This window comes from Vombatus ursinus, unplaced genomic scaffold, assembly GCF_900497805.2.
Source record: "Vombatus ursinus unplaced genomic scaffold, bare-nosed wombat genome assembly UNPS02000577.1, whole genome shotgun sequence".
Lineage (NCBI taxonomy): Eukaryota > Metazoa > Chordata > Mammalia > Diprotodontia > Vombatidae > Vombatus > Vombatus ursinus.
The window spans coordinates 28,728,615-28,754,689 of NW_020940355.1; the positions used below are offsets into that span (position 1 = coordinate 28,728,615).

Consider the following 26,075-nt stretch of genomic DNA (forward strand, 5'->3'; position numbering starts at 1 on the left):
GGTGGGAGGTATCTTGCTTTTAAAGGAGGTATCTTTACCATGAAATCATTGCAGTCCTTTTGTCCCATTCCCTACTTGGGAAATTTGTCTTGAATATGTTTTGAAAGCCCACAGAATCAATATACACCCTTAATGAAATATTAGGCCCCTTTTGTCCAGGCTGGCCCTCTGTCAAGATTCCTGGGCTTATTTAAGGTTGGAGCTGATTGATATTTACTCAGTCAAATCTCTATATCCCATTTACAGTATGTGATTGCCCCCATAGCCATTATCCAAGCAAGCAACTCCTTGGAAAGCTGGGACTTTTTCCCACCAGTTTCCAACCACTTGCCACACACAGGACAGGCAAGCCAGCCTATGTGAAACAGCAAGGCATGCTAAGTCACAGGCAGGAGGCAGCACACCTCAGGCAAGTCAAACTGTTGCCACTACCTTGACTAATATCTTCCCTTAGACCTTTGATGGAGGCAACTCAGAAACTTAAGACTAAAAACCTTGAGAACAGCAATGCCTCCCAAACCACCAAGCATGCTTCTGACCCAGCCCCCATGGCCAAAACTGAGAACAGAAATCATTGTGGAGAGGGAGCCCATATTTCTGATTACCACTAGCAACAGCTGCTGAGCACCTGTCACCGATGGACAGATAGGCGAAGGTGCTATAGGCAGCATTACCCAGACCACCAATTCTGTTTCTAGCCCAGTCATTACAGCAATCACCTGGGGAGAAGTTCCTATGGAGAAGGGGTCAGCCTTCCCTACTCCAGAACCCATGGACAATAGGCACCAGCTTTGAACTAATAAATGATAAGTGAATTTCAGATCCAGGGAAGTCCCATCTAAATGAAGGGTATTTCCTAAGCTGGAGGCAGCTAATGGCACAGTGGATATAGAGCTGACCCCTGGAGTCTGGATGACCTGAGTTCAAATCTGGCCTCAGCCTTACTAACTGTGTGACCTAGGCAAATCACTTAACCCTGTTTGCCTCAGTTCCTCAACTGTAAAATGAGCTGAAGAAGGAAATGGCATAACACTCCAGTATCTTTGCCAAGAAAATCCCAAATGGGATCACGGAGAGTGGATGCAACTGAAATGACTTAACAACAATTTCCTAAGCTTTTTCTTCAGTGGTAGGTATTGAGACTCTGACTGGTGTATAGGTAATAATAATATTGATGATGATTTATATAGCACATTAAGATTTGCAAAGCACATTTCATGTAATTTCATTTGATACAAGAACACATGATTATATTTATCCTTTTTCTTTTATATACTATAATGCTTTTGAGTCTTTGTACTCAAATATTTGGTACTAGTACTTGACCAAGTTGAGTAGGACTAGGGGTGTAGGAGGACCTGAGATGGTTTGGTTGAGAGGGGCTTTTCTCCCTAACATAACCAGTCTAACCAGAAGTGTTGACCTGGACTACCATCATCTCCATCCCCTGGTTTCAGTCCAGGAAAGGAAGGATAAAAATACCAACCTTACATTCTTGTGTGCCATGAAGTAGTTCTAGGATGAAGTAGGGCCCACAAGATCATGGACCAGATGACATACTACTTCATACCTCCCCCCAAACTACCCTTCTCCTGACTTCATCCCTAACTCTACCATTCAAGCCTTGTGTACTACATAAAGTCAAGGAATAAAATATCATAAATAAATAAAACAGGCAGTTTAGTTCAGAGCATAGGCTTAAAAGATGGACATGCTTGGAGTTATACAGGAGGAGGAGGGTCAGTTCAGGAATTCAAAGGCTAATCCTGCCTGTGCTGACTGGGTTACCATGGGCAAACTAATTAACCTCTCTGTGCCTCAGCTCCTTATCTGCAAAGTGAGGATTATAACAGGACTGCAGACCATACTACATACTCTGCAAACATGATGACTCCAAAACCTTTTGCAAATATTATTAATAATGCCTGGTCCCAATTGGAAAGCTCCAAACCTTACCAAAGAATTTAATCACCCTCCATATTTCTCTGCCTAAAGACTATGTCACATCATACCTTTTATCTAACTGCATTTTTCATTGCAAGCCTCTGTTTATTTTTGTATATGCACAACTTTATGTTTACCCCAAAATGTACTCTCTGTTTTTGAAGCCTCTTATTCCATAGCAATATACTGGATCCTAGATATTCGGTCTCACACATATTGACAAGCACCCATTATAGCAAATTAGAGCAGCTGCTGGAAGAGGAGAGGAGGAAAGAAGGTATTTTTAACTTCTCCTTTTCAGACTGACAACTTTTCTTGCCTGTTGAATGAGACATGTACGCCTTTATTGTCCCATAAGCATATTGCAATTATATTAACCACGGTGAAGCAATTCAAAATTGGATCAGCAGGCACATAATGACACGCCAAAGGAGTGGCACAATGAAGGCTCTCTTAGTTGGGCTTTATTGTGGATTTGCTGACTCACATTTCAATTGCCAAGTCTTTTGTGACATTTCCAGTAATTCTAGTGGGAGGTATTTATATAACTGTATTCCTTTGGTGGTGTAAAGATTACCAGTTCCCTTCATTATTCCTGGTCATTATGCCATAGCTTCTTTAGAAGAGGAAAGAAAATAATACACAATCTTATTTAACAATAAAATATTTACAGGATTGGAAAAGCCATTTCTTTGAGTCCTTGGAAGAGATTCATGCAGTATTTTTCTTGACTTAATTTTTTAAAATTTATGCTTCACAAAGATATAGGCTATGTCTATATGATGATCCCATTGAACTGGATCTAAACTGAATAGTCTGGCTTGTTTGGTTTGGTACAATCTCAGTCTTTGAAGACCAAAGTGACACTATGCAGCCCAGTTCAGTTAGCTCTGCTCTGCAGACACCATAACCCATTCAAACTGGACAACTAGCTCTTCTCTGAACTCATTGTTCTATGTCCAATATCTGTATTCACAAAAGCCACTCCCATAGACCCATACTTCTCAGAATCTTTGTTGTTCTTACAAACTCAGTTAAGATGACACCTCCTCTGGGGAGCCTTCCCCAATCCCTCTAGTTAGTGTTTTCTCCCTCTTCAGTTTACCTTTTATTATTCTTATTTTGTGCCTATAATATAGGCTCTAGGACTACTCTCCCCACCTCCATTTGCACTAACAGGTTGGGTCCCCAGAGTAAGGCTAGCTAAATCTCCTCTTCTGGGCTATAGGGGTATTTAGGGGTGTCTTTCTAATGCTACAACACATAAACCTTTAGGATTTCCCCTCCTTCCTTCATGATTATTAGTGTACATCAATTAGCCAGTCAGATTTACTTAGTTTTGAATTAGTGACATATGAGATGGTTATTTAAAAAAACAAAAACCAACAACAATTGGTACAAAATTTTCCCTCTTTCCCTAACGCCTCCAAAAGGCTGTGACTCACTGTTTTACAAGTCCATAAAGAACTCAAGGGTAAGTGGGATCAAGCTTAGAGAGCACATATAACAAAGGAGTAATTCATAGCTTCCGGTTACTGGAAATCATTTTGCCTACTTTGTGGGATACGCTGAAGCTCTTTAGGCATACTATAGCAGAATATTGAAGCTATCTTTCCTCATTATGTCTAGTTTGTCTTTGGTTCTTGATGCAGACACCGTATCGGCTATTCTGGGGACTCTGATATAACTAGGTTTCTGATGGGAAGTTAACGTCCTCTGACCCTTTGAAACTCACAGGGTCTTCCTCTGGCCAGGGAGATGGAAGAAAGAGACCAAGGCCAAGGCTAGGAACGAGACTTTTCTTCTTTATTCCCCAGGTAGTCCCTCTCAGGGATTTGACTGGAAAGCTTCCGCCTCAAGTTGCTCGTCTTGAATCTCCAATTCCAAAATAGGTTGCTGGTTTTATACAGCTCCCAAGTCCCTCACATAGTCCAAACATTTGTTGTCACGTCTACTTGGAATGCCTTTGATTTGATTGATTCAATTGTTCTAGGCCTAAGGCGGGGCAGGGAAGTCTAGGTCTTATTCACATTTAGTGTATCCTTTTGATTGATTGATTGATTCAATCCAGATGGATAAGAGATATATTTTCATCTAATAAAAGTATCAGGGCAAAGTCGGTAGGGTGATTGATTGACTCAATCAACCTCCACCGTTATAAGTACATGTTAAGCTCATATAGGTACATGTTGCATGCCCCATTAGAACGTAAACTCTTTGAGGGCAAGGATTGTTTCTCTTTGTCTTTGTATTCTTGGTATGTATCTTAGTACTGGTGTATGGTAATCACATAATAAATGCACTATTATTTGCTTGATTTATGTTGAAATTCCCTAGTAGGATGTTATTTTCTTGAAAGCTGACTGTTATGAAAGACAAGAAAAGGCTTTTTCAGTGGAAGGGAAATGCGGGAAGGTGAGAGGGAATGAGTGAATCTTATTATCATTAGATTTGGCTTAAGGAGGGAATAGCACATTCAATTGAGTATGGAAACCTCTTACCCTTCAGGAAAATAGGGGGGAAAGGCAACAGGAGAGCAGGGGGATGATAGAGGGAAGAGGAGATTAGGGGAGGGGGTAATCAGAAGCAAACACTTTTGAGGAGGGACAGGGTCAAAAGAGAGAATAGAATAAATGCTGGGTGGGATAGGATGAAGGGAAGTATACTTAGTTTTTCACAACATGACTACTATGGAAGTGTTTTGCATGACTACACATGTATAACCTGTATCGAGTTACTTGCCTTTTCAGTGAGGGTGGGAGGGGAGGGAGGAAGGGAGAAAATTTGGAACCCAAAGTTTTAAAAACAAAAGTTAAAAAAAATTGTTTTCACGTGCAACTGGGAAATAAGAAATACAGGAAATGGGGTATATAGAAATCTATCCTGCCCTATAGGAAAATAGAAGGGGAAGGGGATAAGAGAAGGCGGAGGAGAGCTATTAGGGGAAGGGGTATACAGAATGCATGCCATCTTGGGGTGGAGGGAGGAATGAGATGGGGAGAAAATTTGGAACTCAAAATCTTGTGGAAGTGAATGCTGAAAACTAAAAAAAAAATAAATTAAAAAAATAAAAAAATAAGAAAAGAAAGCTGACTGTTAATTTTTATCTTTTAGTCACCAGTACTTAACAGTGTGCCTTTAACATAGTAGGGGCTTACTATTTTTCAAATTGAACTGAATAGACAAAGGGTGGTGAGTTGGACTGAATCAGTGGTTCTTGGATCACTTCCCTCGTATAGATTTGTTGATAGCAATGCTATTAGCCTCTACAGTATAGAACAAAAGAACAAGGTCTATGAGGAGCAGGTGTTTTAGTTTCTCAGTGCAAGCTAAAAACTTTTTATAACATGCATTATATGTTTCAGAAAATTCTCACTTGACTGCTTCTTTTTTCCAATCATTCGTTTCCTTCTGCATTGGTGTCATTCTGCTTGGTTCTTCTGGATTTTGAGGATGTGCAGGGTCAGGATTTAAGTTCCAGCCTGTGGGAGAATTCTCCCCTGGAATTACATCTGGGGGGACGAAGAACAGATATAAGAATAATATAATAATAGCATACTCTTGGCAAAATTACACCTGAAATTCAAACTGTGAGGATTCTACTTGCTTTTTTCTAAGACACATATTGTGGTAGTTCTTGTTCCCTCTGGTGATTGTTTCAAATCATTCAGGGTCTCCAGTAAGAGAGAAATATAGCAGAACCCATATAGGCCAAGTATTATGGTATTTCAACGTAGATGTATCGTGTAACAATACCATGTTTCACAGGCTATTTCTTTGTGACTCTTGCAGAGCCCTGGGTAGTTTGACCATACTTTAACACAACACCTGTTCAATATTTAAGAGGAAGAAGGGGAGGAGAACGAGTCTTTGTTAAGTGCCTACCATGTGCTAGGCACTGTGTAAAGCACTCTGTGAATATCATTTCATTTGATCTTTACCACAAAGGGTGACATATCACCTACTTACTGGGTATTGTTCAGTTGTTTCATTCCTGTTTGACTCTTCGTGACCCCATTTGGGGTTTTCTTTGCAAAGCTAATGGAGTGGTTTGCCATTTCTTTCTCTAGCTCATTTTACAGATGAGGAAGCTGAGACAAACAGGGTTAAGTGACTTGCCCAGAGTCACATAGCTAGTGAATGTTATATGTCTGAGGCTGGGTTTGAACTCAGGTCCTCCTGACTCCAGGGCCGGTACTCTATCCACTGCACCACCCGGCTGCCCCTGATCTATTGTTTCTTAAAGGTTGTCTGAACCCATTGTGAATTCTGGCAAGTCTGACTAAGTGAGAAAGGCTTTTTGTATGGGCATGGCAATGGACAACTGTCTGTCATTTGGAGACCAGTCTAGCTAAGGTCCAAGGCACTTACCAGCATAAGATTGCTTAATGAGTGATGAAATTTTTGGCCAACACAGCTTATGAAACTAACTGGTATAGGTGCAAATGTTCTAATTTGCTTCCGTGGAGGAGGGGCTCATGTGAATTAAATCAGAAAGGTTTAAAAATATCAAAGTATCAATCAGGCTATTAGCATTTATTAAGCACCTGCCATGTTCCAAGCATGGTGGTAGGTGATGAAGACACAAATGTCAAAAATGAAACATTGCCCATCCAAGGAGCTTACATTACATCAGGGTAGATGACATGCACACATATAGGTATTTTCAAACTATATGCAAAATAAATACAAGGTAATTTTTGATAAAGAGGGGTGAGAGGTGCTGGGAAGCAGTTTTTGGGAAAGAGATCCTAGTAGCTGTGGAGATTAGGAAAGGCCTAATGTAAGAGATGGAATTTCATTCAGTTAAGGTGCAGAGTAAGACAACAAAGAAGGAAAATGCAGAAGAGATATTTGAAATGAAATCATTGATACTCTGTATTAAATCTGAACATTTATCTTCTATGAAACCAAACTTTTAAAGGCTATAGGTCAGTTTCTGCTACTGCCTAGGACTGAAAATAACAAAATCAATAATAGTAATGATTAATAATAATAACTCAAAAATCTATGATCACAAGAAAACAGAGGAGAAAAAAGAGTGGCCAGGAAGTTCCACTGTGCAAGGAGCAACTCTTTATTGATTGGTGATGATCAGATAAGTCACCAGAAAGCCCCACAACTTTTATATAAACCCCTCAATTCTAGTGCCTTCCTTCTGTTAATTATTGCTTATTTATTCCTTTATGTAACTTATTTGGACACACTTGTTTGCTTGTTGTCTTCCCCATTAGATTGTGAGCTCGAGGGCAGAGACTGTCTTTTGCCTGGCACATAGTAGGTGCTTAATATTTATCGACTGACAGATTGACATTGGCTTTATTGCTTATTGTAAAACTTTTGACTTGGGTCTTGACTTACAGCTTAGTCATGGATTGTATATAAATAAAATTAATCTAAGCAGAGTCAGAATACCAAAGTATTTCATGTCCATGTGGATAACTATTATCTATTTAAAATAGATCACCATTGCAAAATAATGTCAAGAATGGCAGACATCAAATGTAGCATCTTCTAATCAATCAATGAACATTTGTATAGTGTCTACTATGTACCAGGCACCATAGTAGATGCAGGGATAAGAGCACAAAGAATAAAACAGGTCCTGTGCTTAGGGCAGCTAGGTGGGGCAGTGGTTAGAGCACTGGGCTTAGAATCAGTAAGACCTGAGTTCAAATCCAACCTCAAGCACTTACTAGCTGTGTGACTCTGGACAAGTCACTTAACCCTGTTTGCCTCAGTTTCCTCATCTATAAAATTAACTGGAGAAAGAGATGCAAACAACTCCAGTATCTTTGACAAGAAAACCCCAAACGGGGTGATGAAGAGTCAGACACAACCAAACAACAACAATAGCTGGGTTAACCTCTGGCAATATAAAGACAAAAAGTGAAATGGTCCCTGCTCTCAAAGAACTTACATTCTAATATGGGAGGCAAAAAAGTATATATATGATTCTATAGAAAATAAATAAAACTAGTTTTGAGTTGGAATGTACTAGTAACTGAGGTTATAAGGAAGAACTCATGTAGGAAGAAACTAGGGATTTAAAGAGGCAGAGATATATAATGTTTTTCAGGCATGGGGGAAAGCCGGTACTTAAAAGCATGGAGTTAGGGATCAAGGATTGTGTGTGAGGAATAAGTAGTGAGTCAGTATGGCAGGAACATAGACTATGTAGAGAGAAGTAAAGGCATACTGGTAACAGTGAAGAATACCAGAAATCTAGGAAAGGAACAAGTTGCAAAGAACTTTAAATGCTAAAAGAGCTTATATTTGATGTTAGAAGTAAGGAGGAACCTTGGAGTTAATAAGAGTGGAGACTGACACAATAAATGCTTTAGGGAATTACACTACTCTCTGGAGGATGAATTGGAGTGGGAAGGAGTTTGGGGTAGGCTGACCAAAGAAGTATCTATTGCAATAGTCCAGATGAAAATTAATCAGGTGGTGACTGTGTGAGTGGAGAAATGAAATGTGGGAGAGACGTTGCAGCGAGAGAAACAAGGTTTGCTAACTATGTGGGCTCTGTGGAGTGAGACTGAGGAGTCAAGGGTGATACCAAGGTTGGAGATTTGAATGACTGGAAGAATAATGATGCCCTCAATCAAGAAAGGACTGGATTTTTGGGGAAAGGTAACGAATTCCGTTTTTGTCATGTTGAGTTGGAGATGCTTAAGAGACATCCAGTTAAAAATGTCTAATAGGCAGGACTGGAGCTCAGAAGAGAACAATACTTAGTGTAATCAGGCACAGTTTCCTTTCAAGTGGATGTATCACTGCAGGTTGCAAAAATTTAGCATCTATCAGAGACCTAGAAAGACATAACTGGATAGCTAGAATTAAACACCAGAAGCTCACTATCTTTTACAAACGAACAGATGATAAATCCCTATAATACAAATACAAACCCAAAAGTATCCTTGAGAATTTATCAAATAAATTTTACTGGACCTGGGGCATCAATTACAGATAAAACTGTTGCCCACAGCTGTATGGATATAACATTGATCCATAAAAATTTAAGAGCAATATTTTAAAAGATATTTTCATCCCGAATACTCATAATCTTCATCCAAATAGAATGTATAACTTCCAATATATAGAGACCTCCTGGAAGAACTGAAAACAATTTGGGAACAAGATAAAGTACATGTCATCTCTTCCAACTTGTTCGCTACTCTACTTGTACTGAAGTTTCTTTGAAGATGAGCTTATGTTCCAATGTTTTTATTCAATTTCAAAAGTAGTAATTTTATTGACCTATGTAATAGTCAACAAAACATTTAATGTATGTAAACATTAGCAGGAAAGGGACTTGCCCTTGGGCTATTTGTTTCTCAAACCTATCAAAAAAGATAAGAAAAATGAGATAACAGTGATATGATGTTGGTGATGGTGACAGTGATGATGATTATAGGCATGCCATGTAATAAGCTGTGTAAGTTAAGTAACACACTGGCTGTGTGATCCTGGATAAGTCACAAGTCATTTTAATGTTCTAGTCAGTTCTCTAAGACCCTAAGTTGAAGAGAAGGTGCCAACATGAATTGCTGGAGGAAGTTTCCTCACTCAGGAATTCCCTATACAAATGAAATAAAAAGTCCAGACCCTGTCCCTAATAATAACCATTTATATCCCTATCGATATCTATGAAATACACACATATAATGATTTGATGTGCTATCGTCACAATAGCACATTAAATGATCTTGCTTTGTATTTAGTCTATAAAACTCTTTCCTTCAAATTGTACATATAGAGAAGTTCATTAATAAGGATTAATTTAAGATCTGCCCCTGGAAAATTCATGCTTAAGCAGTGGAATTGCTGAAAAGTTTTAATGAAAGTCAATTACTTAAATGTAGAGAGAAAATATAGAAAAGGAATAAGAGGAATGATATGAGAATCATGTAAAGTATATTCATGGTCTCCAGTTAGTAATTTGTTTTTAATTGGATGCAGTCTACTTAAGAAATTATAATTGCCCTGGGAAAACTTTCTTTGTTTAGTTTTCTGAATTTCAGTTTGAACCCTTTAAACAAATGCTATATACGAAAATCTGTATTTACAAAACTGGGAAATTCTAGAGTGACCATCCATTTAATGTTACTATTATCTGTTAAACTACGAACTCCCTATACTTATTTAAAATGTGATTTGATTTATGCGATTTGATTTTTTTCATGTAACTTTGCAAGAACTGTACCATTAGAATGAAGTGAGACATATGCACTCAGTATAAAATTGGATAATTAGTCATATTTTTAAATGGAGAAGAGAAAGTTTCATACTACGACCCTCCCAAGATGCTTTTGGTTATTATACCTCTTCCACCTAGATTCACTTCAACGTGGGAAGATAATTTTGGCCTGAAGGTAGCAAATATAAAAATCAAAAAAGTCTCAGTTCATTTTAAAGTCCAATTCCCAGAGTTGCAGCAGACCCCCTGACTCTATCAATATGCAAACACCCAGCAGCCTCACTCTAATGCTGTCCTGTAGGTCTAGGCAGCAGGAACATGTTTTAGGTAAAACACTGCTATCTGTATAATGAGGTCCTGCTGTTATTCCAGTAATAAAGCCAAGGGTTTATTCCAAGGGAACTACCAGCAGGACCTCATTATATGTATAGCAGACGTTGGAAAGGGGCCATCCTTTTACCGAATTCCACACTAGAAGGTCATGATACAGCAAGATATAGGATTTAACAGAGAAAATCCAGCATTTGCAGAATAAATCACTTCCCAATATGAGGGCTTTGAGAATAACAAGACGTCCGGTATCTCTCACTCTTTTACATGCTGGGTTGGGACTGCATTTTTCACACATACAAACAAAAATGGATCCACTCTCAAATTTATGAGCTCACTATTGCATGTTTAAAGGCAACCTAATAATCTGTCTAGGCCAATAAATAACATCAATTTTGGTCCAACTACAGAAAAAATGAATTTACAAATATTCAGGTCTTTCTCCCCCAGAATTAGCTGCCTTGAATGTTGGCACTGGGGAAAACTTAGGTGAGAGATTTAGTATAAAAGGTGAGTATAATGATTGGTTGCAAAATCTGAATGCCTAGCAAGAAATGGCTACTCAGTTGAGAATTTAGAATCACAGAACATGAAACCTGGAACAGGCCTTAGGTATCATTTAGCTCAATCTCTACATTTAACAGATGTGGAAACAGACCCAGGAAAATGAATGTCTTGGACTATGGTCACATAGCTTCTAAGTGGTATAACCAGGACTCAAACCTAGGTCTTTGGGCTCCAGACCCAAAGATTCCCTTTCTATTTTTTACAAAGGATTTCACGAGATTCTCTGTTTTTAAAGCTTTGTGAATGTGCACACAGTCATTTACAGTATGGAGGTTACTTGGTCTAGTGAAAAGAACACAGCAAATAGAGTAAGAAGACCTGAGTTTAACTTCTGGCTGTACAATTGCCTGCCTGCCTGTGTGACTTTGGGTTGATTTATCAACCTCTCTGAGTTTCAGTTGTTCCCCTTAGTAAAGTGCTGATACTAAGACTTACTGTAACTACCAACCTCACAGAGTTGTGGGGATTAAATGAAAGTATGCATACAATATATTTATGAAATAGTTGATATTTATATAATGCCTATATAAGGTTTGCAAAAAAACCCCAATCAACAAAAACTCCAAACCTTTGCATAGATTATTCTGCTTTATTTTTAATAGCCTAGTGAATGATTATCCTAATTAAAATTATCCTAATTTTGCCAATAGGGTAATTGAGAAGTAGAGTTGTCTCCTGCCTAGGGTCACATAACTAGTGAATAGCTGAGGCAGGATTTGCACCCAGGTTTTCCTGATTCAAATCCAGTACAATACCCACAACTCCTAAGCTACCTCAATAGATATATGCTTTTATTATAACTTTATTTCCTTTGTTTCATAGATTGCCATGGCCAACAATCTCATTGCCTAGTGGGCAGACCTGCATGAATCAAGGCAAGGGTTATTAATGGAAGAGGCAGTGGGAGAATCATATATTGTGAGTGAGAGATTACAGCTAGCCCACATGCAGTATTGGTATCCATGTGATATCAAGATATCAAAAGGAATGTGCCTAGTGAGTTGGAAAGACTCCCTGTGGGAGGATTTAGGGGAGTATATGTGCAAGAGTCACAGAGGATGTGAAAGCGTGGATGGGTTATGATTCATAACATTGGAGAGAGTACCCACATGGATGACATCATGGGCTCACGGTAATTTTATAGTAGAATATCCAATTCCTTACTATTCTCACTGATTCAAACTATAGCTGCCTGCACGTCTAATCTTTTATCAAGGGAATAGTGTTTGCGATATTTTCCCCCACATTATTATTCAAACATGACTGTCTTGTAGTTCTCTCCCACTCTGATGATTTTATTAATGATCATTCACATTTCCTGGCTGCAGCATTTGGCTTAAATTAAGCCAAAGCAGATCCCAGCTCCCCGCTGGGGCTTTTCTTGTTCTCAGAAGTCATGAAGACCTTGTAAAATGACACCACCTCTGTTATAACAGGAATAGTAGAAGTAGCACTTGCTCGACAGTATGTTTTTCTTCCTGGAAATAACCACTGAGTTGCCAGGTAAAGCCTGGGAGAGTGGTATGTTGATGAAGACCAAGGAACTACAGATAAGTTATTGCACATTCTTGGACTCACAGACAAACCACTATCTGAGAAAAAAAATGTCTTGCAGACTTTCAACAAAAGGGCCCCAGGCAACTGTAGTTTAGGGTAGGTGTTTCTTTCTTTGTACGGAGTATGACTTTTTTTTTGGAAGAGCAGATGGTCAGATTGCTTGCATCATTTTCGACATGAAATAGAAATCCAAAATACATGGCACATTTTGTTTTGGCATCTGGGTGAGGTTGTGCCAGCCATGTATTGTATTTCATCCCAGACTTCACATAGGGACAGCAGGATTCCTTTCTGGGGCCATGCAAAGGAACAGTGTAAATCTTGCTGCCTGCCAACCGTGTTTTTTACATTGCCCTTCACATTTGCCAACTTCCATCAATGCACGTAGTCAAATCATGCCCTGGGATGCACCCACATTGCTCCCCGTGAGATCCAGGCTCAGCATGCTTAGGGATAGGTTGGTTTTTATCAAATGAGGAAGGATGACTAAAGCACAATTAGTCTTGCACACAGCTGATGCTGACGATCTGTTTGCCTGTATCCCACTCTGGGTGACTATAATACACTTCCAGCCTGCTGTGTCCTGCGCTGTAGCAGGGCACATTGGAGACCCTTGCAGGTGTGAGACATCTGTTCCCTCTTCCAGTGATGAAATCATGACACAGAAAGCCATTAACCTTTAGCAATTAATCAATGGCCCTTAGTCATTGCTTTAAAGGAGTTCTATGGAAAGTGACTAATATAGGAATGAGATCTTATATTGCACCCAGGACCTAAAGTAAACAACTTTTGGGTTTTGAGTGATAAGATCACACCTCTTTTTTTAAAGGTCATAGAAAGAAGGCCTTAGCTATGCAGGTTTAGCTAGTCAAGTCAACAGGAAAAGACAAATGTGTTATTTTATTTCCAACAATTATTTAGCAGTAGCATGAGATAGTGGATAAAGTACTGGGCTTGAAGTTGGAAAATTCAGTTCCACTTTTAATACTCACTAGCTGATTCTAGGTAAATCTTTTAACCTTCATGTGCCTCTGGCAACTACCTAGAATTTATCTGTTATATGTGGGTTGCAATGATCTGATAGCCTCCATTGGAGAAGAGATTTCCCTCACAAGGAATTCTCCATGCTGGCCAGATCACCAATCCTTTCTGTATTTGTGTATCCCAACAGTGAAAGATCTAAACAACAGAACAGTCCTACCTCAACAATAAAATCTGTCGGTAGAATGTAAACTTCTCAATGGCAGGGATTGTTTTGTGTTTTCTTTTCTTTTTATTCCCTAACATGGCCCCTAGTTACTTAGGAAGCAATTTATCAGTGCTTATTGAATTGAGTAACAATTAAAGTTACCTATGTGTGTGAATGTTAAAGGAATTCATGATTATATATTGATATTTTGGTTAAATATATCAGTGTAAAACATCCTTTTTTGTTGCTATGAATGAGCATTTGGGATTTAAAGGGGTGTTTATTTACCAATATAATAATAAATTATTTTCTGACTTGTCTACATTTTTTTAGGCTGACTTTAGTTGAAGTACTCATGACCTGTAATTAGAGACAGCATATGTAAAGAAAATCCTTCTATATAATTTGCTGTTATGTAGCTGCTTAGAATGCCTGGCATCCCCAGAATGATTTTAATTATCCTATTATTATCACTTTTGAGATTATGCTTTATTTTACACAAATGATTTAAGAGAAAATAGGCAAAATATAGTTACAAGGAGGAAGATTTTGGTTTAAAATAAGAAGGCTTTTTGACACAGATAGAAGAGTGAATGGTAGAAGAGACTGCATCCTGAGGAAGTGAGATTCCTGTAACATGAAGGTTTTGACATCTGAATGAATAATCAGGCTTTGGAACTGCCTCTTGTAGGGTGGAAGGTTAGACTCACTAGATGATATCTTAAGCTTCGTTCCAATTTAGACATTCTATAATTCTAACATTTCATACTGTGTTGAGGTAAATTGAAACTTAAGGGTATATCACCACAACTTAGAGATATGAATGTATCAACAATATGTAGATGTCATGAAAAGAAGACTTTTTCAATTTGAAATAATTTTGGTACAATTCTGGCCAAGAGTGGAGCGATGGATTAACTGTCCTGCGGTGTCTAAGGTCACATCTGCAGTACTTTGACTTAATAAGAAATTAGGCATTTTGTAGTAGAATTTTTTCATATTTTTGGCATTGTTGTTGTTCGGTTGTTCAGTTGTGTCTGACTCCTTGTGACACTGTGGACCACAGCACACCAATACTGTCCATGGTGTTTTCTTAGCAAAGATACTGGAGTGGTTTGCCATCTCTAGTAGATTAAGGCAAACAGTAGTTAAATGACTTGCCCCAGGTCATATAGTATCTGAGGCTAGGTTTCAGCTTCCTGACTTCAGATCCAACCCTCTATCCACTGAGTCATCTAGCCACCTCCTATAGGCCTAGCTTAGCTGTACAAATATTAATAAATAGAATAGGTGTTAAGAAATAATGGTGCTGAATAGCATATTCTTATAATGCTATCCCTAATTCTCTGTATGACTATAGGGAAGTCACTTTTTGAACCAAATTCTTCGTTTATAAAATGAGAAATACTTATGCTTATGCTGTGGAGATTTCTGTAAGAATTAGGTAAAGGCTCTGTTTGGAGAAAGATACCACAGAAAAACATAGGATCTATTCTACCAAGAAGGAGAGTTTAAAATGCATTTTATTTTGGAGACACATTAACTCCTTCAAAGTACCATGACACAGTATGATGGGTGTTGGAGCTGCCATTTATGAAAAAGGAACCCCAGTGGCCTGAAAGATATAATGCAGCTTCCCAATGAGAGGCAATTGCCTTCCTTTAACTCTGCAGAGAAAGACTGAAGATCTCCAAGGGAGAGACTTGATATTTTTTTCTGTTGAACTACCAAAGTATTGTTAAGAGATGTGAACTATAAATTTAGGCTTAGACATTTTCTTAGAAAAAGGAAAAAATGATTCACTTTGCTTCAACTATCTTCTGGTTTAAGCAGATTTTTTTTCAGTTCATAAAAGAAAACATATAGAAATAGATTGCTTTTAGAGAGAACTGAAGAGGGTCATCAAGAAGGTTCCACATCTATCACAGTAATAAGATATTTTACATTTGCTCTCTAGATAAATTTTCTGACACCTTACATGTCAAACCCCTTCAACTTCTAATTTATTTTGATTGTTCATAATGTTTTCAGTTATATTTGAATAAAAAAATGGTAAAAAAAATTCCTAAACACCAAAAAACTAACTGATTGCCATGAGACAGACCATTTTTGGACCAGATAAAATAAAATCATTCTGACTGAAGAATACTGAGGCAAATTGACAGAGTAGAAACAGTCCTAGATCTGGAATCTGAAGGCCTGAATTCAAATTTTAACCCTTCAATTTAGCATTTGTAACAACTTTGGCAAGTCATTAGATATCTTTGGTCTTTAGTTTCTTTTTCTTTTTCTTCTTGTCTTTTTTTTTTTTTTTTGGAGGCAATGGGGGTTAAGTGACTTGCCTAGGGTCACATAGCTAGTAAGTGTCTGAGGCTGAATTTGAACTCAGGTCCTCCTGACTCCAGGGCCAGTACTCTATCCACTGCACCCACTTAGCTGTCCCCTGGTCTTTAGTCTCTTTTTCTGTAAAATGAGGCAGTTGGACTAGAACAGGGGTTCCTAACCTTTGTCTTATGCCACAGACCCTTTTGGAAATATACAAAGCCAATGAACTTCTCAGAATAAAATTTTCACATACATAAAATAAAACACATAGGGTTACAATGGAAACAAATTATACTGAAAATTAAGGAATATTTTTCTCATTCAAATTCACAGATCCTTCAAAATTTATGTACAAATCTCTTAAGGGAGTTAAGAACTCTTAGACTAGATGATCTGTAAGATCTTCCTCAGCTCTAAATCTATGAACCAAGTATTGATGCCTTGACTTCATACATTTCCCTGTTCCTTTGTTCTTATGCTTTTCTTTTTCCAGCCCAGGAGGTTAAATCGACCAGCTTTTGTAAGGGTTACCCATATTTCTAATCCTTGAAGGACCATACTATGAGTCAAACTTGTTGCTCTAATATCACTGTGCACTGAATAGCTCTCACAAATGAAATTTCAATGAACTTTTGGTGCTGTCCACTTTCACACCATGGTCACATTCAGTCATAATGAATAGATAGTTATTGATGACCAGGAGTTAATAGTGTTTCTCTATCCAGTTAACACATGGATGATTTTTTTTAATGGAAAAAGGCAGCAGTAGAATCACTACCCAATTTGATAACAAATAATTTGTGATTATATATAGCACTTTTCAGTTTGTGAATGCTTTTCTCACAAGTCTCAGAGTAGGTGTGAAATGATCTGAGTAATGTCTGAATGAAGATCCCTTTAATTACAAATCTCTCTCAATGTACCTTAAGTTTTCAATAGTGCTTGAAATGCCATTATTAAAGATTCACTTGAATTAGTGATTTGTTAGAGTGGAAAAAATTTTAGAGAATTCTATTACCAAAAAAAAAAGTTATCCCAGAAGATATCAGCAGTGATTAATCCATATGCCTACTTTTTTTCATCTCTAAAAAGTCTTTTGAGAAGTCTATATACAGCATGAAGAAAAAGTGGCTTTTAGTTTTCATTTAATTGAATGCTATGCTCTTTTAGTTTTAAAGTATGTATTATAGTATGCAATAAGCAACAAATTGCACAATATTGATGTTGTAGAAATGTATACAAAGTCCACATTTGCTCAAAGCATTTGTCCCTGCAGCACTGCATTAACTGACTACTATTCTAGAAAATTCTTTGACCTCTATAAGCAGCTACAACAGGCATACCCAGAAGACTATAATGTTTACAATTTTTATTGTATGTACTTTACTGAAATAGCAAAATAAGCCTGTAGCTTTACCTTTTAATTTAATTGTTTGTTGCTCTCCTTAATTTTAAAATATGGATTGGTTTGTTAAGATAAGAAAAGGAGCAGACAAACTGAATTATAATGAACGTTCTGGTAGTTGTGCAAACACCATCAATTCCTCAGTTTATAACATATTAAGATAATGATGCCACCAGCTCAGGTATGTGCAATAAAATGAGCAATGACCAACTGAAACAGACTCTATCTCAGTTTTTTCGACTTGGTTCAGTGTAATTCTTGCCAAAGTTATCAAACATTCCATTTGATGATCTGATCTGTAATACTACATGCAGTTCATCAATTCTCTCTTTTTCTAATTTGTTAATGTATGTTTTTAGGGACACCATTTTTCCTCTGAAGACTGTTTTAGCTGTAGAAATGTTGATGTATGAGCTATCACTATCATTTTTTCACATAATTATCATTTCTACATTTTCTTCTTTGACCCACTCATTATTTAGGATTTCTACATTAAGTCTCTATGGCTCTTACCTTTTGTTTGTACTTCCTGAATTGATTACTATGTTTATTGCATTATTGTCTAGGAGAGATATGTCTGCCGTTTATATATATTTGCAATTTCTCTGTTTCCTAATGTATGACCCATTTTTGTAAAAGTTCCATTTGGTGCTGAGGATATGTACATTCTTTAGTGGTCCCATTCATAAGGCAACATCAATCTTTTAACTTTAAATCTTTTAACAATTTGTTTGATTTTATCTTCCTATTTGTTTATCTTAACTCTGAGGGAGGAACATTTAAGTCTTCTCATATTATCATGCTCCTGTTGATGTGATATTGTAAGTCAGACATTAATTTAGTTGATGTGCCATTTGGAACATATAAGTTTGATGTTGATATAGGTTCATCATTCATGGTTCCTTTAAGCATAATGTAACTTGTTTATCTCAGTTTATATTGTGAATTTTTATTTTTGCTTGGTCTGGTATATTTAACAAAAAAAGATTAGAAAGCTACTACCTCTTATCTAGAAGCCTCTCTTTTTTTTGTGAGGCAGTGGGGGTTAAGTGACTTTCCCAAGGTCATACAGCTAGTGTCAAATGTCTGAAGTCAGATTTGAACTCAGGTCCTCCTGACTCCAGGGCCAGTGCTTTATCCACTGTGCTAATTCAGTAATTGAATGACATTGTTATTTGGAAAAAGGTGGAAGACCTTTGAGAAGTCACATTGAAAAAGCTGACTGTTTTGAGGAAGGTTTATTTCTTAATATTGCTAATATGATCCTCAAAATCTTTCAAATAACTTGCAATAATCTATTTAAATATACATATCTTGATAATTGGATCCAAAATAATCTAATTATGGTTTTGCAAAAATATTGTGAAACAAAAGATTATGTTTTCATTAAGTGGAGAAATGTTCTCAATTGCCAATGATACTACTGACTATAGTCACCATGAATGAATATCTTTTGTCATATATTATCCTGACAATGAAAACAATTCCAGTTGAATTTTTGTGTCTGTTAAGAGACTATTGGGGCAGCTAGGTGGCGCAGTGGATAGAGCACCAACGCTGTAGTCAGGAAGACCTGAGTCCGTTGTTGATAACACTCACTAGCTGTGTGACTCTGGGCAAGTCACTTAACCCCAATTGACTCATTTAAAAAAAAAAGACTATTAACAAGTTATGCTCAGTCCATTTTTGGTCGACTTAAAGATGTCCTAAGTATTCTTAAAGTTGATCATCAGTGATGTTTGTTTATTTTGATCATGCAGCTACAATTTCAGATTGTATTGTAGGAATTCATGTAAAGTATATAGAAACAAAAAAAGTGCTCTGCAAATTACTATACATATTATTTGAATTCCATCCTAGTAGAAGCATTCATTTAAAGCAAAAATGGAACTGTTTTTGATTTTTGGGGTGTCGTTCAGACACTTTATTCTTAGCTAATGATCTTTTATTAATCCTTTTATTTTATTTTTAATTTTAAAATTTATTTTTAATTAATTTGTTTTAATCTTTGATTAATCCTTTTTATCTTTTTGACCTCTCTGCAGCCTTTGACATTGTTGACATTGTTTGACATTGTCACCCTTTCTCTTTGATATTCTGTTTTCTCTAGATTTTCATGGCACTTCTTTCTCCTAGTTCTCCTTACCTTTGTGACCACTCCTTTTCATTTTCCTTTGCTAAATCTTCATCCACCTCACACCAATTGAGCTAATGGTCACTCATGACTTTGTCCTGTGCTCTCTTCTCTTCTTCCTTTATATTATTTCATTTGTGATCCTCTCAACTCCCATAGATTCAATTTTCTCTATATTTATGTTTTTCATGTCTATTTATCAAACCCTAACCTCTCCCCTGACCTCCAGTATCACATCTCCAACTGCTTATTAGACATCTCAAACTGTATGTATTATAAACATTTTAAACTCACTATATTTGAAATTGAACTCATTATCCTTTCCCCAATTCCTCCCCTCTTCCTGATTTCCTTATTACTGTCAATAATACCACCATCCTTCCAGTCTACCAGGTTCACAACCTGGGTGTCATATTGACTCCTCACTCTTCTTCTGCTCCTATATTGAATCTTTTGAAAAGGTTATTGATTTGACCTTCTTAACACCTCTTGTTCATGTTCCTTTTCTCCAATGACGTTACTATTATACTGGCTCAGGCCCTCATTATGTCATACCTATGGAATTGTAATTGCATTCTGCTTGATCTACCTGCCTTGTTTCTTTCCATCCCAGTTGTATCACCAACTCAGTTGTCAAAGAGATCTTCCTAAAGTACTGAACTGACCACATCAACCTCCTATTTAACAAATTCCAGTGGCTCCCTATCATCTCCAGGATCAAATATAAAATCCTCTGCTTTGCATTTAAAGACCTTCAAAATCTGCCCCTTCAATTTTTTTATATTTTAGTGCCAAATACTCTGTGATCTAATAACAATGACCTCTTCACTATTTCTCACACAAGACAATCCATTTCCTGGTTTGAGGCATTTTCACAGCTCCCCTCCATGCCTGGAACTCTCTTCCTCCTCCTCTCCATCTTTTGGCTTCCGTCAGGTCCCACATAAAATCCCACCTTCTACAAGAAGTCTTTCCCTATCTATCCATCCATCCATCCATCCATCCATTCATATGGGTATGTGTATGTTCGTACATAGTTTGTGTGTGTATGTGTCTGTGTGTGTGTGTGTGTGTGTATGTAAGTGTTAAGTTTGCATGTTTCTCCCTCCAATAGACTTGCTCCTTGAAGACAAGTACTGTTTTTTCCCTGTCTTTTAATTTCCTGGACTTAGTACAGTGATTAGCGCAGAGTAGGCACTGAAAAATGCTTGTTTACTAACTGGCTGGTTCGTGGAGGGATTCCTGTGTAATATGTGGGAAGTTTCACAAGAAGAGGATCGCAGTTGATGACTTTGAAGTTACTGTTAAACACTAGATGGCATGCAGAGCAGAATCAGTGATTGCCCTAAAATAAAACTGTTCCATCATTTTTCAAGTTTTATAGAAGATTACAGCTAGGTGGCACGGTGGATGAAGCACTGGGCTTGGAATCAGGAAGACTCATCTGGGCAAATCACTTAACCCTGTTTGCTACAGTTTCTCATCTGTAAAATGACCTGGAGAAGATACTCCAGTATCTTTGCCAAGAAAACACCAAATGGGGTCCCAAAGAGTTGGACACAACTGAAATGACAGAAGGAGAAGAAGAAGAAGAAGAAGAAGAGATTACTGACACAATTTTCCTCGCTGATCTTAGTTTATCCATGAATAAAAGTCATTCAAGTTTATCTTTGCCCTTCATTTGATGCGTTCTATTCTCCAGATTGTGGTAAAAGTGATTAAGCCTTTTCTAGCTCCCAATTTCAACTCAATTTGCTGTAATTGAAGCAATGAAAAGCATGTATGACTCTTTTAATATGATGAGAAGTGGACCAAAATATCTTCAGTCTATTGTCAAAAATGGTAGGCATGTGTGTAGAGAATGATACATCAATGCCCACAGTTAGGAAGAGAAAAACAGTCACTTATATGGATGATTTGTTGGCATAAAAGAAAATGCCTTCATTTTGCCCATTTCTAGGCTCTGATTACTGGCATTGATTGGCTATTTGAACAAGAGATTTGTAAAATTGTGGCTGCAGGAGGAAAACTGCTTCTGGAGGGACAATATAAAGAATTATTGATGATTTTCCTTGGATGAAATGGGGAGCTGAAGTAGGATTGCTTTGGAGTAATATTGCATCTGTTCCTAAAGGAAGAATAATTAATGCCATCAGTGAGTGGTTTGAGTATATAAAAGGATCAGCTGAGTTTAGTACGATCCATGTCTTTTCAAATCTATTTAGTACTTTGCAGTCTTATTTATGAGAAACTATTCATGCGATAGGTATGGAGTGGTGCCTCAAAGTTGTTTTAATTTGTATTTCTCTAATCAATAGTAATTTAGAGCATTTTTTCATGTGACTATAGATAGCTTTGGTTACTTCACATGAAAGCTGCCATTCATATCCTTTGACCATTTACCAATTGGGAAATGGATCTTATTTTTATAGATTTGGCTCAGATCTCTACATATTTGAGAAATGAGGCCTTTATCAGATAAACTTGTTGTTAATTTTTTTTCACAGTTATGATTACTATTTCCTTCCATTCTATTCCCCCCACCCCCGTTTATCCTATTCCCTCTCTCCTTTCACCCTGTCCATCCTTGTTTTGTTTCTACTATCTCTCCCAATCCACACTCTCTTCTATCAGCCCAGCCTTCTCTTCTCCCCATCCCCCTGCTTTCCAGCAGGATAATATAGATTTCCATACCCAATTGAGTGTATAGGTTACTTACTCTGAGCTAATCCTAATGAGAGTGAGGTTTAATTGTTCTGTTTATCCCTTCTCCACATTTTATTTGCCACTGTAAAAGCTCTTTTGTGCTTCTTTTATGTGACATAATTTACCCTCTTCTACCTCTCCTTTTCCCCTTATTCCAGTGTATTCTTCTTTCTCATCCCTTATTTTATTTTTTTAGATATCGTTCCATTACATTCAACTCACACCTACGCCCTCTGTCTTTGTATACTCCTAACTGCCCCAATAATGAGAAAGTTCTTAGGAGTTACCAGTATCATCTTCTCCTGTAGGAATGCAAACAATTTAACATTATTGAATTCCTTATGATTTCTCTTTCCTTTTTACCTTTTAATGCTTCTCTTGAGTCTTATATTTGAAAGTCAAATTTTCTGTTCAGCTCTGGTTTTTTCATCAGGAATGCTTGAAAGTTCTCTATTCATTGAATTCCCATTTTTTCCCCCTGAAGGATTATACTCAGCTTTGCTGAGTGATTCTTGGTTGTAATCCTAGCTCCTTTGCCCTTCAGAATGACATATTCAAAGCCCTCTGATCCTTTAACGTAGAAGCTGCTAAATCTTGTGTTATCCTGACTGTGGCTTCATAATATTTGAATTGTTTCTTACTGGCTACTTGCAATATTTTTTTCCTTGACCTTGATCTGGAATTTGGCTGTAATATTGCTGGGAATTTTCATTTTGGGATGTGAATGGTAAATTCTTTCAGTTTCTGTTTTACCCTCTGGTTCTAGGATATCAGGGAACTTTTCCTTGATAATGTCTTGAAAGATGATGTCTAAGCTCTTTTGTTGATCATGGCTTTCAGGTAGTCCAATGATTCATAGATTATCTCTCAATTATTTTCCAGGTTAGTTGCTTTTCCAATGAGATAGTTTACATTTTCTTCTATTTTTTCTTGCTTTTAATTTAGTTTTATTGCTTCTTGATGTTTCATGGAGTCATTATCTTCCACTTGCCTAATTATAATTTTGAAGGAATTGTTTTCTTCAGTGAGCTTTTGTATCTCCTTTTCCATTTGGTCAGTTCTACCTTTTAAGGAGTTCTTTTCTTCATTGAATTTTTGTATATCTTTTTCCATGTGGCCAAATCTGTTTTTTAAGGAATTCTTCTCTTCAGTGGATTTTGTGCTTTTTTTTTTTTTAACTATTTGGCCTATTCTGTTGTATGAAGTGTTTTTTTTTTTTTTTTTTGTATTTTTTTCTGCCTCCTTTACCAAGTTGTTGATTTTTTTCACGATTTTCTTATATCACTGTCATTTCTTTTCGCAATTTTTCATCTACTTCTCTTATTTAAGTTTTAAAATACTTTTTGAGCTCTTCCATGAATTCTTTTTGGTTTTGTGACCAATTCGCGTTTTTCTTTGAGGCTTTGGATGTAGCAATTTTGATTTTTTAAATCTTATTTTGAGTTTGTTTTGCTCTTTCTTGTCATCATAGTAACTTTCTATGGTCAAATTATTTTTTTTTTTATTGTTTGAGCATTTTCCATTCTATTTCCCTTGTCTTTTAAGTTGATTGTAAAGTTGGGCTCTGCTTCTACTGTGGAAGAGTTACTGTGCCAAGCTTCAGTTTTCTTGGGCAGTTACTTTCAGAGCTAGTTCTGGGGGTCTGTAAGTTTTTAGTTCTTCCAAGGTGGAATGATCTAAGGAGAGGTGTGTTTACTACTTTCCTGGCCTGCACTCTGATCTGTGAGTGACTGCAAGCACTCTTTCCTGCCTTGAAACAGTGACCAAGGTCCCTGTTCCCCTGTGGCTACAAGTTCTTGTGTGCTAATGGTACTCCTTGACTGTGACCTGGATCCATGTATGGGCAATACAACAGAGTCCTGCACCTAGTGCCAGCAAAAGAACCCTTGTAATTTTCTTCTGATCATTTGTTGGACCCCCTTGCCATCTTTGGGCTTGCTCTGAAGTTGCCATTGCTACCACTGATTCAGTTGCCTCCAAGGCCTGCTGCTGGTTTGCTGGGGCCTGGTCTGTGCTGGCTTGTACTCCACTCTTGCCCTGATGTGACAGACCTTTCCTGCTGACCTTCTAGGTTGTCCTGGGCTGGAAAATTATTTCACCTTGTCCTTTTATTGGTTCTGCCACTCCAGAATTTGTATTGCGGCATTGTTTAAAATTGTTTGGAGGGGGATTTGGGAGAACTTAAATGAGTCCCTGCCTTTTCTCCTCCATCTTGGCTCTGCCCCCCTTAATCTCAAATTATTTATATGACATCAGTCACGATGAAGAAGCAACTTTTGAGTCAATGGATCTATGTTCAAATAACCGACTCCTTGATTGGTCTGTTGACTCCACTTCCCTGGACTTCAATTTCCTCATCTGTAAAATGAAAACATTGGCCTCTGTGACCACTAAGGTCTTTTCTGGCTCCAGATCTACAAACCACCCATGGGAGTGGACAATGAGCTGGTCCTCAAGCCAAATAGGAGGAGTGTGGAAGTGAGTCACATTTAGCAAAACACAGAATACTTCCAAGGATCCCAAGCAGCTCCCTGTCACAAAGGTGTTAACTTTTAAAACCTATATTCTCTTAGTGTTGTTACATGGCTACGAACCATGGAATGTCACAGTCTCAGAAGATCAGAAATTCAGGTAAACTAAAAGACAATGAAAAGATGTAAGATAAGTGTAAATAACCTGTAGCATTTTACTACAAATGCCTTGCTTTGGAAAAGTGGTGTGAAAGACATCATCAAGAAGGACTGTGACAAAGAAAGAGGTTGGCCAACCATATAGGGAGAGTGAGGGAGAACCCATGGAAAGCTTGGATGCTGGTACCCATGATATATTTAAAGAAAGAGGAGAGTCTCCAGCATATTAAGTATATCATCTATGTAATATAGAAGGAAAGAAATTGTTCAGGATGAGAAGGCATGGATGGGTGATGACCTGGATTGAGAGAATGATCATTCAAATTAATGGGATCACAGATTCATAGATATAGTAAAAAATCCAGGTTCTTTCTCTGTGGACTAAGTTAGTCCTCTATTAAAAATGCACAATTTCAGAAGGTACCCTTATTGTAAATAATTTATCAGGATACCTCCTATATGCTAAGAAAGAAAGGAAGTGGAGATAGGTAAGGAAGTAGAGAAAACACTGGAATGGCAGTTGGAAGGCCTGGCTTCAAGAGCCAGCTTTCCCTTTTACTGGTGACCATGGAAAATGGCAGTTTTTCTGAACTTCAGTTTTCTTATGTATAAAATGAGAGTTGGGCTACACTAATAAGAGTTTTCAAGGTACCTTCCAGCTCTAAAATTCTAAGACTAATGTAAGCAAAAGGGATAGATCCACACTATAGGGAAATGTCAGAGAATCATGGAATCTTAGAGTTGGAAGTGACCTTAAAGGTCACCTAATCCAACTCAAACTAAATGCATGAATTTTCTCTACAGCACCTTTCCAAGTAATCGTTCAGCCTTTGCTTGAACACTTCTAATTACTTACTTACTTACTACTTTGCTTACTACTAGTAGAACTTACTACTTTAAAAACATGAGATATCTAATGTTCATTAGATATCTACAATTCCAATCATTAGGAACTATTTCTTACATTGAACCCAAATCTACATCTATGTAGCTTCTGTCCAATGATCCTCATTCATAGGATCATCATAGAACCAGAGCTTGAAAGGCTACCTCAGAAGCCAATGGAGTCAAACTCCATTATTTTA

The 26,075-nt window shown here is 37.4% G+C and overlaps 1 protein-coding gene across 1 annotated transcript in view; it reads right to left on the reverse strand.

Annotated features, from left to right (window-relative positions):
- Positions 1–26,075, reverse strand: part of CNGB3 (cyclic nucleotide gated channel beta 3) — a 188,358-nt gene that overhangs the window by 139,914 nt on the left and 22,369 nt on the right. Inside the window, exon 3 of the mRNA XM_027871946.1 lies at positions 5,321–5,456. Within this exon, the coding sequence (XP_027727747.1) occupies positions 5,321–5,456 (136 nt within the window). The remainder of the gene's footprint in view (positions 1–5,320; positions 5,457–26,075) is intronic.